This window comes from Nannospalax galili, unplaced genomic scaffold, assembly GCF_000622305.1.
Source record: "Nannospalax galili isolate Female #2095 unplaced genomic scaffold, S.galili_v1.0 scaffold330, whole genome shotgun sequence".
Lineage (NCBI taxonomy): Eukaryota > Metazoa > Chordata > Mammalia > Rodentia > Spalacidae > Nannospalax > Nannospalax galili.
The window spans coordinates 1,242,509-1,260,067 of NW_008329640.1; the positions used below are offsets into that span (position 1 = coordinate 1,242,509).

The 17,559-nt window shown below is 41.3% G+C and overlaps 1 protein-coding gene across 9 annotated transcripts in view; it reads right to left on the minus strand.

Annotated features, from left to right (window-relative positions):
* Nrxn3 (neurexin 3) overlaps nucleotides 1–17,559 on the minus strand; it is a 1,763,451-nt gene that overhangs the window by 1,169,580 nt on the left and 576,312 nt on the right. For all 9 annotated transcript variants that reach the window (XR_003850606.1, XR_003850607.1, XR_003850608.1 and 6 more), the window contains 2 exons: nucleotides 10,022–10,460; nucleotides 4,176–4,559 (listed from right to left, as the gene is read on the minus strand). Coding sequence is in view for 5 of the 9 variants with exons in the window: in XM_008839710.2 (XP_008837932.1) it covers nucleotides 4,176–4,559; nucleotides 10,022–10,460 (823 nt within the window). In the remaining 4 variants the exon portion in view is untranslated. The remainder of the gene's footprint in view (nucleotides 1–4,175; nucleotides 4,560–10,021; nucleotides 10,461–17,559) is intronic.

A 17,559-nucleotide genomic window follows, 5' to 3' on the forward strand; every position in this document is an offset into this window, starting at 1 on the left:
TAACTCCTTTCCATTATCCTATGGAAAGGAGAATGTGTATGTGTCGATGAAGATCAAGTATTCAGGTAAGAAAACCTCCAGAATAGACTAAGAAATTCAACAGTATATTTATAAGGCATCCCGGAGGCTGGCAAGATGGATCGATGGCTCACTAAGCAATTAAATCAGAGTTTCCTTACAAGGATACTCACCAATTGAACTAACTCCTTTCCATTATCCTATGGAAAGGAGAATGTGTATGTGTCGATGAAGATCAAGTATTCAGGTAAGAAAACCTCCAGAATAGACTAAGAAATTCAACAGTATATTTATAAGGCATCCCGGAGGCTGGCAAGATGGCTCAGTGGGTAATAGTGCTTGCTGCCAAGTCTAATGATGTAAGTTCAATCCCTAAAACACACATGTTAGAATGAAAGAACCAACTCCTCCAAGTTGTCCTCTGAGCCTCACCCCACACACATGTCTTGGTATGCACACATAGAAATAAAGAAGTGTACAAAAGAAGTTATCATAGGACTTTATAGGAGGGAAGGTGTTTTCCTTGATTTCAACTTAACTGGTTAGAATTAAGTATGTTTAACAAGCCTTTGATTTTAGGTCAAAGGTATAGCTTTTACCTTACTATGAATAAGATGCCAAAAGAGCTAACAATAGCAGTCATAACGGACACAGACATCTACATCTTCTTAGAATAACAGCAATCCATGCCAAAAAACAAATATTAATTCAATATCAAATCAATTTTTAGAAGTCAAAATTTAGAGTTATTCCTCTTCCCAGGAAGAAGAAATGCTCTTGTGAAGATGAGAAGCAAAAGGGATCCAATTTCATTAATAGAGATAGAAACCCATGAAAATTAACCCTGGTCTTGAATACACATATGTTTTGCCTTATTCTTTTGTTTGGAGATGACAACTTCAATGTAGGGTGTCCATTAGATGACTCTTACTTGGATCCTTGGCAATTTTTACCTACTGTCAGATCCAACTCTGAATTCAAGTTTTTACCATCACACCCATGCTTTCTCCATTTTATATACCTTACTTCTCTCTAATGGCACTATTTCTATTATGATATAATTGATACTCAAGGAGCCAGTGCACAGTTTGAGCTAAGTAGGATACACAGTCTTAGGAATTTTCTTAGGCTTATCACATTTAGACAGCATTGATTAACTTTAGGCTTAAAATTAAAGCTTCCAAGAAGAAAAGTTAGAGAATGGCAATGGAGCAACCAGGTTGATTTTATGGTAGGGAGGAATATCCCTTAATCCTAAGGGGGCTCATATTCCTGTGCAAAGAGGATACCAAATACTTTACTCCTCTTCAAAATGCCTGTAGCTGATTCTGAAGCTCAGGGGAAAAAATGACACAGTTTTGCTAGAAACAGGAATCAAAAATAAAGAAATCCAAGATACTTGTCCCTCCCTCTTCCCATCACCAGTTCCCCCATATAAAAGTGGCCACCCCACCTATTTACCCTACAATTCTCTACAGACACTGATCATAATATCAACAACATTAAGCATTCCAACATCACCCTTTCTGTCTCTCAGAAGACCACATATAAATCCCTTGACCTGAAGTATGGGCTTTTCCAGGAATAGTCTTTGGTTTTTTTTCATTAACTGTAGTGCCTAGAACATTCTACACCTGCAATAAATGTATGCAAAGTGAAGAGAAGATGCTCATCAGGGTCTCCACTGAGGAACTGGTTTCAATGAGGGAAAAACAATGTCACTAGGACGCTCTGTATATTCCCTAACAGAGTGCAGTTCTATCATTTTTCCACTCCAGTGATTCATTCTGAACATGGTGTCAGGAATAATGCAGGGGCAAAAAACAATTAGTGGGGGAACAAAACAATCAGTTGAACCGTCTGGGATTTGAGCGATGTATAGATCAAATGTCTTAAATTTGCTAAGCTGCTTCTCATTTGGCCAGAATGGATGGTTCTTGGCTGCACTGTACCAAGAATAATTGTCCCTCATATATCCCCAATCAGCTGCATTTTAATGACTAGTCAAAAGTGACAATGTAAAAGGTGCAGTGACTTTCACTGTACTTGCCCAATTTTGGACCAACTCCCATTGATTTGCCCTTGGAATAGGTGAATTCATAGCTACATTGCACAACTGGCTATAATTACCACTCTCTGCCTCTACCACCACAAGGCCTGAGAGTTACAAGAGAAAGAAGTGAGATGGCTGAGGTGACCTGTTCTTATACTAATTTTACAGACAACAGAATATCTACAATATCTTGCTTTACATCAATTCAGTTTCTTATCTCTCAGAGGTTAAATGACTTTTCCATCTCTTCGAACCAGCACCAGAGTAGGCTACCCTTACAAAGACATTTGGAAAGGGTCCAGGTACTTGACAGACTTAGAAACCCCATGTGGCCTATTTCCATTCCAGATGGCTGCCTCCTCATCTTAGCTCATGCTCGCTTGTTGCTGCTTTGAAAATTCAGTCAACTCAATTTAAAATTCTAAAGCTACAAGAACTTTCACCCTAGCATCCATCTTGCATCTTGCTTTTGGCATAACTATGAAGAAAGTTTGCAGTTCTCTTAAAATATACTTTAAATTGTAATACAGTTGACCTCACAAAAATCACTCCCTGAAAATAGTTGTGCACTAGTCATACAGCAGCACTCCAGACTTGCCCAGTATCACTCTCATCATCAGATTTCCAGTGCTTGGAGTATCTGACTATGGATGGTCTTTAGCCATCAAGTCCTGCAGTATGTCCTCAAGACATTCTCTCTTATGTTGGGTCTCAAACTTCCTCCTCTGCCCCCCACCCCCAGCAGAGCTTATGCTGCTGTCTTATGCCATTGTACCACTGCTTTCTGTGTGAAAGTCTGAATTCCTTAGTCAAATAAATAAGCTACCTCAGAGTAGGAAGTCAATCTATTACAGATTCAGCATCCTCATGCTGTAGAAGTAGGCCCTTAGAAGAACTTGGTAATTATATAAAGTATCCTTTTATATAAAGTAGAAATTGATAACCCACAGATAGCCAGCTGGATTTGTGTGCCTTGTCAATAAAACAGAGCAAGCTGCAATCTGACTATGGCTCACAGAGGAATCTCCTAATCTTGATGTTCTCTATCTCTGCTTTTTTGCTCAAAAAGTAAGTTCTGCACAAACGAGATGATTAAGTTATACAGGGAGAGGGGCTCCCTTAGCATTCTGGCTTGTTCAAAAGGGTCAGCGTTCCCCTCTACAGCAACTCTTCATACCCACATTCCATTATGACTTTGTACAGAAAGAAACAAAACACCCATCTTATTCTGGACTTTGTCCAGATTCTCACTCCCTTCTGGTCTCACATCTGCCCCTTGGCACACACCACCCTTCTGGTGTAGAGCACACTCAGTCCTACCACATTTTTGCCAAGCTAAAGCCCACTCATGTGTCAAGACTTCCATTTTGTATCTCTTCTTTGCTGACTAAACTCCTGTAGTATGGCTGGGTCCCTTTGAAAAGGCATCTCGTACGTCTCTGTACCTTACCATTGATGATGTTGATAATAATAACTGACTATACAGCAAACACTAATGCATATTAAATGCTAGGCATACTTCAGGAACCAATTAACTCAATCATCATTAGTATCAGCTGAGATAGGTTCCTAGTTGCTTCTCTTTTACAAATAAGTAAATCAAGTCTCAGAGATGTTGTCACGTGACTCTGTGAGGCTCAAAATCTCACCCAAATGGCCCCAGAGATCATGTTTATCACTAGTTCATCACACTGCCTCTTATAAAATTTACCATGTCTGTAATTATGTATTTAATATCAGTAGGCAGCCAGCTCCGTGAGGACATTTTGCTCAATATTCTATAACCCCAGAGTTAGGCTTCAGAAAGCACTAAGGAAACATGAGTGGAAGAAATAAAGGAAACAACCAGCTGACTAATTCTTCTAGAATCTCAAAAGAGAACCTTCAGCATCCATAGACACTGAAACTATACTGGACCAAGGTGATGGTTATTTAATGCTTCCCTTTCTACCAGTTAACCATAGTTAAACTAATTGGATTATTTACAACTAGAAAGAGGGAGACCTGGAGCTCCAAGAACCCATCACTGTTCCTTGGAAGAAGAGGAGCCCAGGGTGAGCAATGTCCCAAGCACACACCACTCCGACCCAGGAAGGTGACTCACCTCTTTCACAGGTTCTTCCCCAGTAACCTGTGCCAGTGCAGTCGCAGATGAACCGGTTCCAGCCATCCTTGCACACGGCGTTGTTTTTGCAGGGATAGCTGTCACACTGCTTGGCGCTCATGCGTGAACAGGAGGACTTGACACCTGCCGCATTCTGCATCTCCGCCAGCTGCCGAATGTTCTTGCTGCGACCGTCTATGAACAGGTCACGGATGCAGCCCACGTAGCCATAATTGAGCATGGCGGTCCAGAGTTCCGTGGGGAGAATGAGGCCAGCTCGGTTCTCCGGCAGCCCGCCCAGGTACATGTCCCCCTCCAGGTCTAAGATCTCACTCTCCCCACTGGCGGTGAATGGTGTGCGCCTGCTGTTCACAGAAATGGTACCTGGGATGAGAGATAGACACAGTGAGTTACCGGCTCTCTGGCATAGCAGGTGAGCCCCCTCAGCTTATCAAGCAAATTAAGGAAGCCTCTCCATGTGGAGGACAGTTAAACCAACAGGTGAGTTCAGATGCTGGTGAGTGGCCCAGCATTGCCTGGTCAGGAAAGAACAGTGCAAGCAGGAAATGAATCACTGCAAGTTGGTGAAAAGGAGCATTGGCTTGCACTCTCTGTGAGCCAAGACAACCTGGACCTTATGAGGACACAGGAAAACCCCTAATATGTCTCTTCTCTACCATTCAGGGCAAGATGAGTTTAGATTCCATCTCCTTTCATACACCAGGTTTATAACTATGGAGAAGAGACTTCACCTTTTCTTTTGTAAAATGGGGAAATAATTATCCCACAGGCTGGTGTGATAATTAAATGAGTTCATAGGTGTAGAGCACCTGCAATAAGGTATAAGGCCTGGGACAGTATAAGGCCTCTGCATGTGACTGAGTCCTCTTCTGGGTATCACTATACCCCAAAGGATGGAACATCATCTTCTGCCTCTCTTTTTTTCTAATTTTGTGTGTATGAGTGTTATGCCTGTATGTATATAGGTACACCTATGCTGTGAGGTGCCCATTGACGGAAGAGGGCAACAGATCCCCTAGAACTGTAGTTACAGATGGTTATCAGCTGCCATGTGGGTGCTGGGATTCCAATCTATGTCCTCTGCAAGAACAACCAGTGCCTTTAACTGTTGCACCATCTCTCCAGCCCTTTTACCTCTCTTTCTTTTAATACCCTATAGACTGGGCATTGACTGCCAGGTCTGCCAACCAATATTTTAAGCACTGTCTTTAACTGGTATTACAGTTGTTGTTTTGGGAGTTTTGTTTTCTTTTTAGAAAGAGTCACACTATGTAGCCCTGTCTGGCCTCCTACTTGCTACAATATCTAAGCTGGCCTTGAACTTAGGATCATCCTTGGGCCTTACTTTCCATGCACTGGAATTATAGGTGTGAGCCACAACCCTTGGATAGAAATGTGTTTCTTTATGCATTTAATAAATGCATAGTGAACACTGTTGTGTCTCTAGTATAATTCTAGACATGATGATGGGCTTGTTAAGCATAGTTCTTCAATTGGGCTGATGTTGCAGAGCAGAGAGGCATAACATCAAATAGTCCAATAAAACTGGCAAATAGTGGGTGTCATGATAGCAGCCCATAGGCTCTACTTTAGACTATGTATCAGTGAAGGCCTCTTTATGTGGAGGACAGTCAACCCAAAAGGTTTAAAAAAGTCCAGCCCTGCAAAGTCCAAGAGAAAGATCATACCAGGTAGAGAGAATGCTGCCTACAAAGGCTTCAAGGGGGCTAGTGAGTGGCTCAATAGATAAAGGTCCTTGTGACTCAAGCCTGACAACCTGAGTTCAATTCCCAGAACCCAGGTAAAAGAAGGCAATAACAGACTCCACAGATTTTTCCTCTAACCTCTGTATTCACACCATGGCACACATACACAGAAATGTACATAATAATTAATTAAATCTTTATTTGAAATCCCTGAGGGTAGGAGGTAGTTTGTTCAGAATCAGAGGCAAGAAGAGGCTAAGAAGAGATGAGTCAGAGACACAGACAGATCTTGGTATGGGCTGGATGCTGGGCTTTGTCAAATGACTTTCTACAAGATGCTACCTGAGAAACTGGGAAGAAATATCTCTGTCCTCCATGGCTTTTCCACCCTAGGCTAGTCCCTCAACCATTTCACAGCTCAATTTCCTGAACTGTTGAATCAAGGAAATGAACTAGGTAATACCCAAGAATCCTGCTGGGATTGTTTTTTTTTTTTTTTCCTTTTGTTAAGTATTTTTGAAGTGCTTCCTAGTACTAAGATAACTGGATTATGTCATTCATAAGCTAGCCTCTGAGTCTTAATTCCCTCAGCTAGCAAGGGTATAACCTAATGGCTGAGCAGATCAGAGATCACAAATACGGTGTGTGCTCCAAATCAGAACATGAGAATGAAATAAAAAGATGCAAGGGACCCTGATGTGGGGGCTGAGGGGAGAGTGAGCTGACTGTCCTCCAGAACTCTTCTAGAGCTTTCTCCTACAGAAACATGCTTTGCCTGTTTGATTCTTAATATTTCAAAAACATACCACAAAAATAATGTCCTGGCTACCATTTTAAGCATGTTACATGGTTTAAAAAAGTATTGATTGACCCAGGCGTGGTGGTGCATGCCTGTAGTCCCAGCACTTGGGAGGCAGAGGCAGGCAGATCTCTGTGAGTTCAAGGCCTGCCTGTCTACATAGTGAGTTCCAGGCCAGCTGGGGCTGCAGGGAGACCCTGTCTCAAAAAGACCAAAAAAAAAAAAAAAAAGATTGATTGATTGATTGATTGACTGATCGATTGATTGATTGATTTGAGGGGGGGGTTGGGACTCAATCCAGATCCTCACACATGTGGGGCATACACCACTGAGCCGTACCAACAACTCATTTATGTGATTTTTTTTTTTTTTAGGCTTTAACCCCCAAACAATCTTCTGAGGTAGTAGTCATTAAAATTTCAGCATGGATTGAGGAGGGACTCCCAAGGCCCCACCCCTAGCTGAGGAGCTACTGGCCATTGAGGGCTGCTGAGGGAGGAAGAAGCACTTTTCTTTAAGGATGTGGCCACTGATAGGATTTCCATGCTCCCATGAATGGCCCCATCCCCATGCACATAAAACCAGTACTAACTGGACTCGGGGCCTAATAATAATAATATAGGACATGAAATTGGGGGGAATAGGGTAATGGGTCCCAATTAGATCTGGAGGAGGTATTGGAGGGTGAATAAAATCAAATACATTGCATACATGGATGAAATACTAAAAGAATAAAAAACACGAATGAAGATGTTGAGATTTATGTCTCAATGTCTTCTCTTGCACAGCTTCCCTTCCTTAGCCTTCAAAGATCCACAGGGTTAATGTGATCAGCAACCAATGGGGTGATGCTTTAGTTTAAATATGAAATATTCCTCAAAGGCTCATGTGTTGGAACTCTTGGTCCCCAACTGATGGTGCTGTTTGTGGAGTCTTCAGGAAGTGGATCCTCTCAGGAGGCAGGACTTGAGGCTTCATATCCCAACCCATCTTCTTTTCACTCTCTGCTTTCTGAGTGTGAATGCAGTGTGAAGGGCCAGCCTCTTGTTTCTGCCATCATGCCTACCTCTGCCTGCAGCTGGGTCATCCCTGCTATGATGAATTGCATCCCTCTGGAAGTGTGAGCCAAAATAAGCCTTTTCTCCCTTAAATAGGTTTGGTCAGGATATTTTATCATGGCAATGTGAAAGTAACCAAGACAGAAGACACATACATTTCCAAGTCAGGACAGTATTAGAATCACTTTATGATATGGAGCATTGGCTACCTCCCATGGGAAAACTGTCCGCTGAATATATGACTAAAAACATTTTAAATGCACTCATCAGGTTTTAAGACTGTGCCCCAACTAAGCAGTAATCATAAAAGTTTTTATGGATCATCTCTCAGGTCTATTATTCTTCTGGATGCTCAGAGAAAAGGCACATTCAGACACACTTGTTTTATAAATATCTATTTTAGAATAGATTGGTAACTAACTGAAAAAATCAGAAAAATATCCTCAGAAGATGTAAAGTTTAACAGATCCTATTAAAATATAATACTACACTGCTTTCCTACAACAATTACTGTTTATTAAGTAAATTTTTATAGGCTTTGATCGAATTCATCAGTATTTCAAAACATTGGCCAATGTTGTAGCTTCCAGGTATTAATTTGAGGCTTCTGAAATCCAAATGAATTTGTGGAAGATGGGTCCCCTGGTGGTTCTAACAAAGCAAAGCAAAGTAGCTGCCATACTAGAAAAAGCAATTAGTGATGGGAATAGCCAGAAATTAATACATGGCTTTAGCCTCATTGGGACACCAGTAGACCATTTCTAAGCCATGGCAAGGTCAAAGTTAATCATACACAAAACTCTTCAACCATGATCTACTTCCACACATAGACTTAACCAACATCAGTGTTTTATAGTCAATTCTGAGATGGCATTCTAGTGCTGACCCAGCTGGAATTTTATTGACAAACTTGAGATACAGAAATTAAGCCTCCAGAGAAATTAATTTGTGTGTGTTTTTCTCTTTAAAAAAAATCACAAAATGTTCATTCTTGCTCAACAAGCACATTTAATTTGAAGCCTGTTGGTTAGGATCAGATTTCAGACAATCAATAAAGATTCCTACTGGGCAATAAAACATCCAGCAAAACATCTGCCACCATGTAGCCTCTGCACAGAGGCATCTACATCTTCCTGAGGGCAAAACCATGCATTCCCACCACCGCCCCTCTAGCTGGGGCCTTTTACACAGAAAAGCTGTCATCCTCTTGAAGCTCAGCTGTTTTTGGCTTCAGCCTTTTGGAGGAACTCCTTGCTTTCTCCCATTGACCAAGGGCACCTAGACATAAGCATGTCCAAAAACAGACTTTTTCATGTTTACAGAAGTAAGTCCATACAAATAGGTCAGATGAAGCAAAACTCAGTCTTGTATATGTCCTGTTTAAGCAGGCCTGAAATTCAGTTGCTGTGCTTATTGGTCTTAAGGAAACACCCTTACTAATAACACAGAATATGGTCTTCATCGCCAGAGGGTTCCCTAGAAAGCCAGGCAGACTGTTACAGCATTCAAAAGCCCAGTTCTCTATTGCTATCTTTTTTATTTTTTTCACCCTCTTTTTTGTTCTTCCTCTAGAGTGGCTATGTACTGCCTGGGGCTAGCTTGTTTGATCTGCGGCTGCAGAAGCAAACAAAGCCATTTAAACCAAATGTAAAAGGTTATGAAGAGGAAGGGAGAGTTAGTGAGGTCTGAGCGGAACAGTGAAATATGAGCTTTCACACCAAAGGAAGGCTTTAAATTGAACATGACTTCAGGAAAAATCAATTTGCTGTTTCCTTTCTTGTCATAATTCCTCGCTGCAACATGACTCTTGCCAATTATTGAAAGGGATGTCACTCCATAAACTCTGGCAGTGAAACTTATCCTACAGAGTAATCACATAATGTAACAGCTGTGATGTCACGATCAGTTTCCATGGTGATAAGAGAAAGAAGAAGAAAGGGTAGTGGCGGGGGGATATCCCATCAGAGGTCTGACAGCCTCTTTGATAAGAAGGGAAATACTATTTATAAAATCATTTTTGGTACCAGATTCTTAGCTCTACCAGTGAGACTGTTATGCAGGAATGAGAGGAAGGTGTGCAGAGGAACAGAGTCATCCAGGAGACAGGTGCCTAATTTGCAAACATCTTCCAAAAGCCATCAGTGAGAATAGTCAAGGACTGTATATAAGCAGGCAATTACACAAGGCAAAATAAATATAGAAAGCCTGAGAGTAAAAGCTAGTTTCTATGTACACTAGGTCCCACACCCTTCCTCTTCTTACCCGATCTGCCATCACGCTGAATGTCCACGTGGTACCATTCCGCATCATTGGCTTTCTTCTGAGTGGCTTTCACTTTGATGGTGCCTGAGCCCATGTCAAGCAGCAAATACAGGTTGCCATCAAGAAGTTCCACAGCAAAGAAGTCAACTTTCGTGTTCTTTTGGCTCCGAGCATCTTTCCTCTCCTGGGGCTTCCCATGAGTGAAGAGAATCAAACCATTCGGCTCAGTGGTGCGAAAGTCAAAGGAGATGGAGCCCATACGTTTGGTGTTCCACTTGGGCAAGCTGATGTAAGCCTCTGGGGTCTCAAAGTTGATGGGATCCAGTGTGGCCACATTCTCACACTTGAACACAACCTCACCATAGATTTTCATCTTGGTGTCACCAATCCGGGCCAGGCGAGACAGCTCCAGACGGATGTCATTATTCTTATAAACAACCTGTCAAAAGCCAAGCAAAAGTGGCACATGAATCAATCTTGCAAACAGTATCCATCCATCACTCATTGGGCATCCAGGAAAAAGGTCCAAGAGACTTCAGGGCATAATGGTCTGAAACAACATGAGAAGCATGAGACACAGCATTGTTTAAAAAGCATCCCACGAGATATCTGGAGCACACAGGCTCAGAGTAAGTCTCTATTTTTACCATCACAGTCCTCTTGTCTTTCTCCTTGTAGTGACTTTCTTTTTATCAGAAAGTTAACAGTATGAGTTTGCCAGTAAAATTCAAGATATATTAAGTTGCATGGGTGCACTCTCATACAAAGATATTTACTAAATATCTTGGTCAAAGATCACAAATGATCTTAATAACATCGATAATGGATGAAACCCCTTTATAATGGAATAGTATGCTGTTTTTAAAAATCAGGTATTACTTCTGGTTTTGATATGGAGTCCTTCCAAATCATTTTGTTCAGTGAAGTTAGGAATGGGATAGAATGAGAACCATGCTATCATTGCGTGAAAATGGAGGGTCTTATGAATATATAGGTTCATATAAGCATAGGAAAATGGAAGAAATGTAAACTCTGAAATTGTCATTGGAGAGCAGATTTGTAGAATTCATAATCACGAACGGAAGACTTGCGTTTTCACAGCATCCTCTTGCTCTCTTTGATTGTTTAAAGAACTGGGATTATATTTCCTTTAAAAATGGTTGACTAAGGATGGGGAGTCTGATAAAGCACTTATCACACAAGTGTGAGGACTCAAAGAGTTTGGCTCTCTAGAGCACAAGTAGAGGCAGACATGACAGCATGTGCCTGTAACTGCAGTGGTTCTATGCTAGCCTGCCACGGGCAGCAGCTAACAAGAGCCCTGTCCCAAACAAGGCAGAAGATGAGGGCCAACACCTGAGGTGGTTCTTTCACCTCCAAATGCACCATAGCCTAGATGTGCCTTATTCACATATTAGCACGCACACACCAGAAACACAAAAGATTTCTTTTTAATGTTTGAGTGTTATAAGTGTTGGTGAGGAGGGCGATTTGTGGGATTTTGTTTTGTTTTGGTTTGGTTTTATTCACATGGAACATGCCTTCGGTATGGTGGAGAAGTGTGATAATCTGAAGGCCTGGTTGAGTCAGTTGGGGACTTTTTTTTATTTGAGAATTTAAATTTATAGAAAAGGCTATCCCAGAAACTATTTTGCCCTGTAAGGGGCCCAACAGGGCTTCTATTTCCATGTCCTCCCCAAGGCACAGTCCCCATATGACCACGGCCACATTCCCAACCAGATTGGGAATATAGGTGGGGAACGTAAAGATACCAACTGTGATGGTTTGAGTGAGAAATGGTCCCCATAGGCTCTAGTATTTGAGCCCTTGGTCTCCAGCCAGTGGTGTTGTTTGGGGAAGCTATAGAACATTTAGGAGGCACAGCCTTGCAGGAGGAGGTCTGCACTGGGGACAGACTTTGAAAGTTCATAGCTTTGTCCCACTTCCAGTCTGCTCTCTGATTTGTGTCTGTGATCAAATACCTGTGCTCTGACCTTCCTGCTCCAGCTGCCATGGCCGCCTGTTGCCACACCTCTCCTGTCATTAGAGACTCTCCCTCTGGAACTGTAAGCCAATATAAACTTTTTCTTCTATAAGTCATTTAAAGTAACTTGTACACCAACTAAAGACTGTTAGGACTTGCTGAATCTGGGGTAATTTGTAGTAACATGGGGATTAATCTAGTTTCCTAAAATTAGAACTTCATAAACGTGTTACTCTTATTAATGCTCATCTCTTTATCTTATATTCTCTCTCTCTCTCTCTCTCTCTCTCTCTCTCTCTCTCTCTCCTCTCTCTCTCTCTCTCTCTCTCTCTCTCTCTCTCTCTGTAGGCATGTATATGCCACAGTGTACATGTGGAGATCAATGGACAACTTGGGTGTCAATCCTCATCGACCACCTAGGATCTCTTGTTTCTTGCTCTGTCCTTGGTCTACAAGATTCAGAGCCTTCTCCTCTCTCCACCTCCCATCCCACTGTAGGAGCACTGGGATGACAGCTGTGCACTACTGCCTCCAGCTTTATATGGTTCTAAGGATCTGTGCTCAGGTGTTCACACTTGCACAGCAAGCATTTTATCTACTGATCCATCTCTCCAGCCCCAGAACTGAATTTTAATGTGGTATCCTGGATTGATTTTCAGCAGTCTGATTTTTTAGTGATATTGCAGCTGTATGATAATAAAAAGAAAAAAAAATAGAAAATGGGGGGCTGGAGAGATGGCTCAGTGTTTAAGAGTACTGACTGCCCTTGCAGAGGACTCAGGTTCAGTTCCCAGCACCCAAATGGCAGCTAATAATTCCAGTTCCAGGGTATCCAACGCCCTCTTCTGACCTTTGCAGGTATAGCATGACACAGGTACACTTACATACATGCAGGTGATACATTCATACACATAAAATAAAAATCATAGATACACTATTTTTTAAAACCACAATAGACATGAACCACAGGGAAAGAGACAGAAATGTGATAGAGCTTATGACCAGTGTTTTGTTTTCTTTTCAGTATCTTATTCCAAGTTGAGGTCTAGACCCAGATTTAGGTTCAAATCTACATGCACTATTTTCGAGTTATGCAACTTCAGCAAAGTAACGTCTCTGTTTCTTCTTCTGAAAATGGAAATGGAAGTGTAAAATTTGTGAGGAAGAAATTCCTTAAAAAATGGAAAATGGAGAAGTCGTAGAAGATGCAAAAGCTTTGGCTGCTTGAGGGCAGTTGCTAGGGTTATTGTTCTTGTCTCACCCCCTGCACAGCTTTCAGAAGGCTGAATAAGCGTTCACATTTTCAGTAAAGCAATAAGCCTGAGGAGCCAATACCAGTCTCACCATCCATTTCTGTGAATGTTAATTGGATTAGCCATTTCCACACATAGCATTTAATTCATAACATCCTACTGTTTCCTTTCTCTAACCTGTCACCAGGAGATAGTCAAGCAGAGCTATTTGCCTTTGAATAGACACTATAAGAATTGATCTATAGCTAAGACAAATCATTGGAAATGCTTTGCCTATTATGTAACCTTGACTATGAACCTAACTGCAGTCAATACCATCCAGAACTGTCATATTTCTAACACAACCAGCTGATAACCAGGTTCTTTAGTAAAGGTTTGTCATCTACCACCCCATCCTGAGAGCATCAGTTTGGAAAACCTAGACTCATTCCTTCATTTTATAGACAGAGAACAACTAAGTAACCAGTTCATAGACACTAAATTGCTAAATGCAGAGCAGGACTCAAACCCAAGCAATAAGTTCCCAGAATCCATGCCCAGCACTGCCCACACTTTTTACTAATCCCTTCCATCAGCACTGAGGAAGCTCACTATTAGTGTGGTAGGAAGTCACCAATGCTCACCTTCCCATTCAAAGGCTGAATTTCTTGCTTTAGTGACACCAGCAGACCACGAGCAAAGAGAAACACAGAAGAATCCTCAGGCAACCTCTAGGCTGATTAAATCATAAAAAGAAATGGTTTGACTGGTATGTCTCCTTTCTAACTCCTGCTATGATGTCCCAGAATGTGTGTGATCTCTGTGTCTGAACCAAACTTTGCCTTTCTCTACATTTGGATAAAATGCCTCCTGACTTTGCTCCTTGCAAAGGTTAGCAATAACTTGGTCCAGAGAGACAGAAGAAGCTGGGTCCCACTGAAGGATACATGGAGAGAGATCTCAATCATTTGTCCTAACAGAAAGCCAGGACAAAAAAACAAACAGACAAAGGCCTTTTAAATGGATATAAGGACTAACTCTTCTATGAGAAGGGCACATGGCTGGGCCTGGGACAGGCCGTGATAAGCAGAATGTAGATTTCTGGAGAGAAGAGCAGGAAAATCAAAATCAGAAGTTATTTAGAAAAAACTAGATTTCTCTCAAAGCCTCTTTGGAAGGTGAGTGTCTTATCATGGCCTTAAAACTGCCTGTCTCTAGATATGAAGTTTCTACTATGGTGAACACAAGCTAACATGTTCCTTTGCTGACACCTTTCTGAATCTCATTTTATTCATTTCCAAAAGTTGGAGCCTCAATACCACTCCTAAGAACTACTGCATTTGTTCTCCCGAGCAACTGTCAAGATGAAATTGAATGTCATACATGGCAGAACACAGAAAGTTCTCAACTGGCATAAAAATCTAGGAAAAAAGTAATGATACACCTGCATCTTTATCAGTATTGGGGCTCTACTGGAAACAGGTAGCTCCAAAGTGAGATCCTGGAGAATATCTCCTACCAAGAAGAAAGGGACAGGAAGACAAGGGTCGTGCCAGCAGTGGTACTCAACTGGGTAGCTCTACTGCTATCATCCTTCCCCTACCTCTCACCCACACCCTAAGCCAGGCAGAAGTGGACTGCTGTCTTGGGTATGTGTGCTAGTGCATGAAATAAGAAGCCCTGCTAGACCCTCTTCCAAAGTGAATTAGTACTGGTACATCTGGAAAATCTATCTCTTGATTAAATGAATGTCCCCCAACTGACAAACTAAACTAGAGAAAGAAGTGACATCGGGTGATAGAAAGCAACCTTAGCTGACAAGTTTCCTCAACAAGAAGCAATTAAAGACAAAGTAGAAACAGTTCCCCATAAGGGACGATTCCATATAGCCTGGGAGACAGACAGGCAGAGCACAAGCTCATCATACTGCCCCACCCATGAATTTGTAAAGAGTACTCTTTGTACTTAAAACACACATAAGAGACCAGATGGGGAATGTATCTCTGAGTTAAACAAAGTCTGTGAACATATATAATTATATTCCTTTATGATCTTGATGCAGATATATAGACAAGCTATGAGTAAAGAAGCAATGTAATGAAAGTAGTTACTATCTATGGAAAGCCTAGTATGTATTAGGCTTTTTAAAGGCACTGTTATATATCATCCACAATAAGCAAGTGTGATGGATAGCATTAGCCCGGTCTCATAGACAGGTGCAAAGGAGACAGGTAAACACTCAATCAAAATCACATAGCCCATGGGGTCAGAGCCAGGAACTGAGCCTCTATCTCTCTCATTGCATAAGGGCAAGGGCAGGTTCCAGGAATGGCCACTTCTAGCCCTCCACTAGGCCAAGTCTACACATAAGGTAGGAATTCCTTAGTCATGTACAAAATGTCATCTTGACATGCAAAGCCATTTGTGCTTGCCTGGATGCTTCTCAAGTGGAGTTTTGTACCTGCCTTCCAGGGGTCACTTTTGAGTCCTCTGCATGGAGCAGGTGTTAATGCTTCTGTGTTTTTGCTCATTTGGTCTTCTAGACTGCAGTGTCTTCTCCAAAATGTTTAAATGGAACCTGTCTGTCTCCCAGGACCTATATCCAAACCCATCCTATAACCTCCTGGCTACTCTGAAACTAGTTGATCCATATCATTTCATAAAACAGAATCCTTATGTTGCCTGTAAATAATGAAGCTGTTTGCCCCAATGCCTGATTTTCTAAGGTAGATTGAGAAAAGAGACTAGTCTACACATGATAAATTTATGATATTAACTCTTCCATGATGATTGAATTGCAAGGCGGGTCTTTGAGAACATACCTTAAGTTGAAATAGTCCCCTCTCATGGAAGTATCTTCCTCTCCCTCTTCTACCTTATCCTTGGTCATATTCCTTAACTTCCTATGAACAAATTTCCAAAGGTACTGTTGTGAATGCCACATTTTTGACACTCCAGCAAGGGAAATGGAAGGAGTGATAGAATGTGGGCACGTGCTCTACCTGCCCAGAGGACACCTGGCACTATTTCTTCTACCAACAAATAGGAGATTCACCACATGGCCTTTCTTTTTTCTTGTTTTTTTTAAGCAACTTTGATCATCTGTGGGTCCACATGTAGGACAAATTCAGTCAATCCATCTGGTAGGTATGTGATTTGGGCATTGAGCTTCACTGTACATCTGATCCAGGGCAGTGGAGGGGGGGCGGTATTTGAAGGTGAAATCACTGGGGACAATCCCTGCATCATAGAATTGGACAAACCACAGTAACTTTATCAGAGAAGTGCTGAGTTCAAATCCTAATAGTGCACTTCTGCTTTTTACAGACATGTGGAGCCATTTATTCACTACAAGCAAAAGACAAAGATATATTTCTTTTCTTTCCCCAATTTAATCCTTTGACAACTGATATAATGAAATGAGCTTTTCTTCTTGAGCTTACAGAATGACACAGCTTTTAGATAAAACTTCTGGGCAAATCTCATTATTGTATGGCATTCCTTCTTAGGTTAAAAAAGAAATTAAGAAGCACAGGGAAAGAGCCCTGCTTTGGGGCCTCCACAGAACCACACAGCCTACTATCTCTGCTCCTCTGCCCTTTTGATCTATCAATGATTATCAGCAGTTGTGATTTCTCTTTCCTCTAAACTGCCTGCTCCACTCATCTGTTACTTAAAATACTCATCTTTCTTATTGGGGAGTAAGTATAGTATGGTCTTTTTAATAGACCTCACCTCAAATACCATATGAGAAAAAAATACACACTACACCTTTTAGTATCCATAATAGCTCCTAACTGTGTAGAAGCTTAATAAATGCTTGTGCCTTCATTAAACTAGATGCCTGACTCAAGTGGCAATATAGAACGGTGGTTAAGATTCTTAACTGTGAAATTATCCTTGCTGTGGTTTAAGCCTTATCTACCTTTACCAGCTATGTGACATTGGACAAAATATTTAATTTGACTCAGCCTCAGAGACAATGGAGAATGAGGTCAAGTCTCACTTCACAGGATCATAAGAAAGGCAAGACATACTATTGACCTATATAAAATGACTTAGTTCAGTTCCTGCCCCTTAGTAAGTACTCAGTAAATGTTATTTTCTGTGAAAAGCCAGAGCTAAATCAACAGACACTATATCTTGACATGGAGTCATTAGGAAGGAAAGCTTCTGGCTCAGGAAAAGTCTTAACTGTATTATCAGCTCAAGAGGCAGAGCTATAGCTTATGATAGACTCCAGATTTAAGAAGTCCCAAAATTATATATATATATATATATATATATATCAAGAAAAACATATGTATTAAGTTGCATAATTT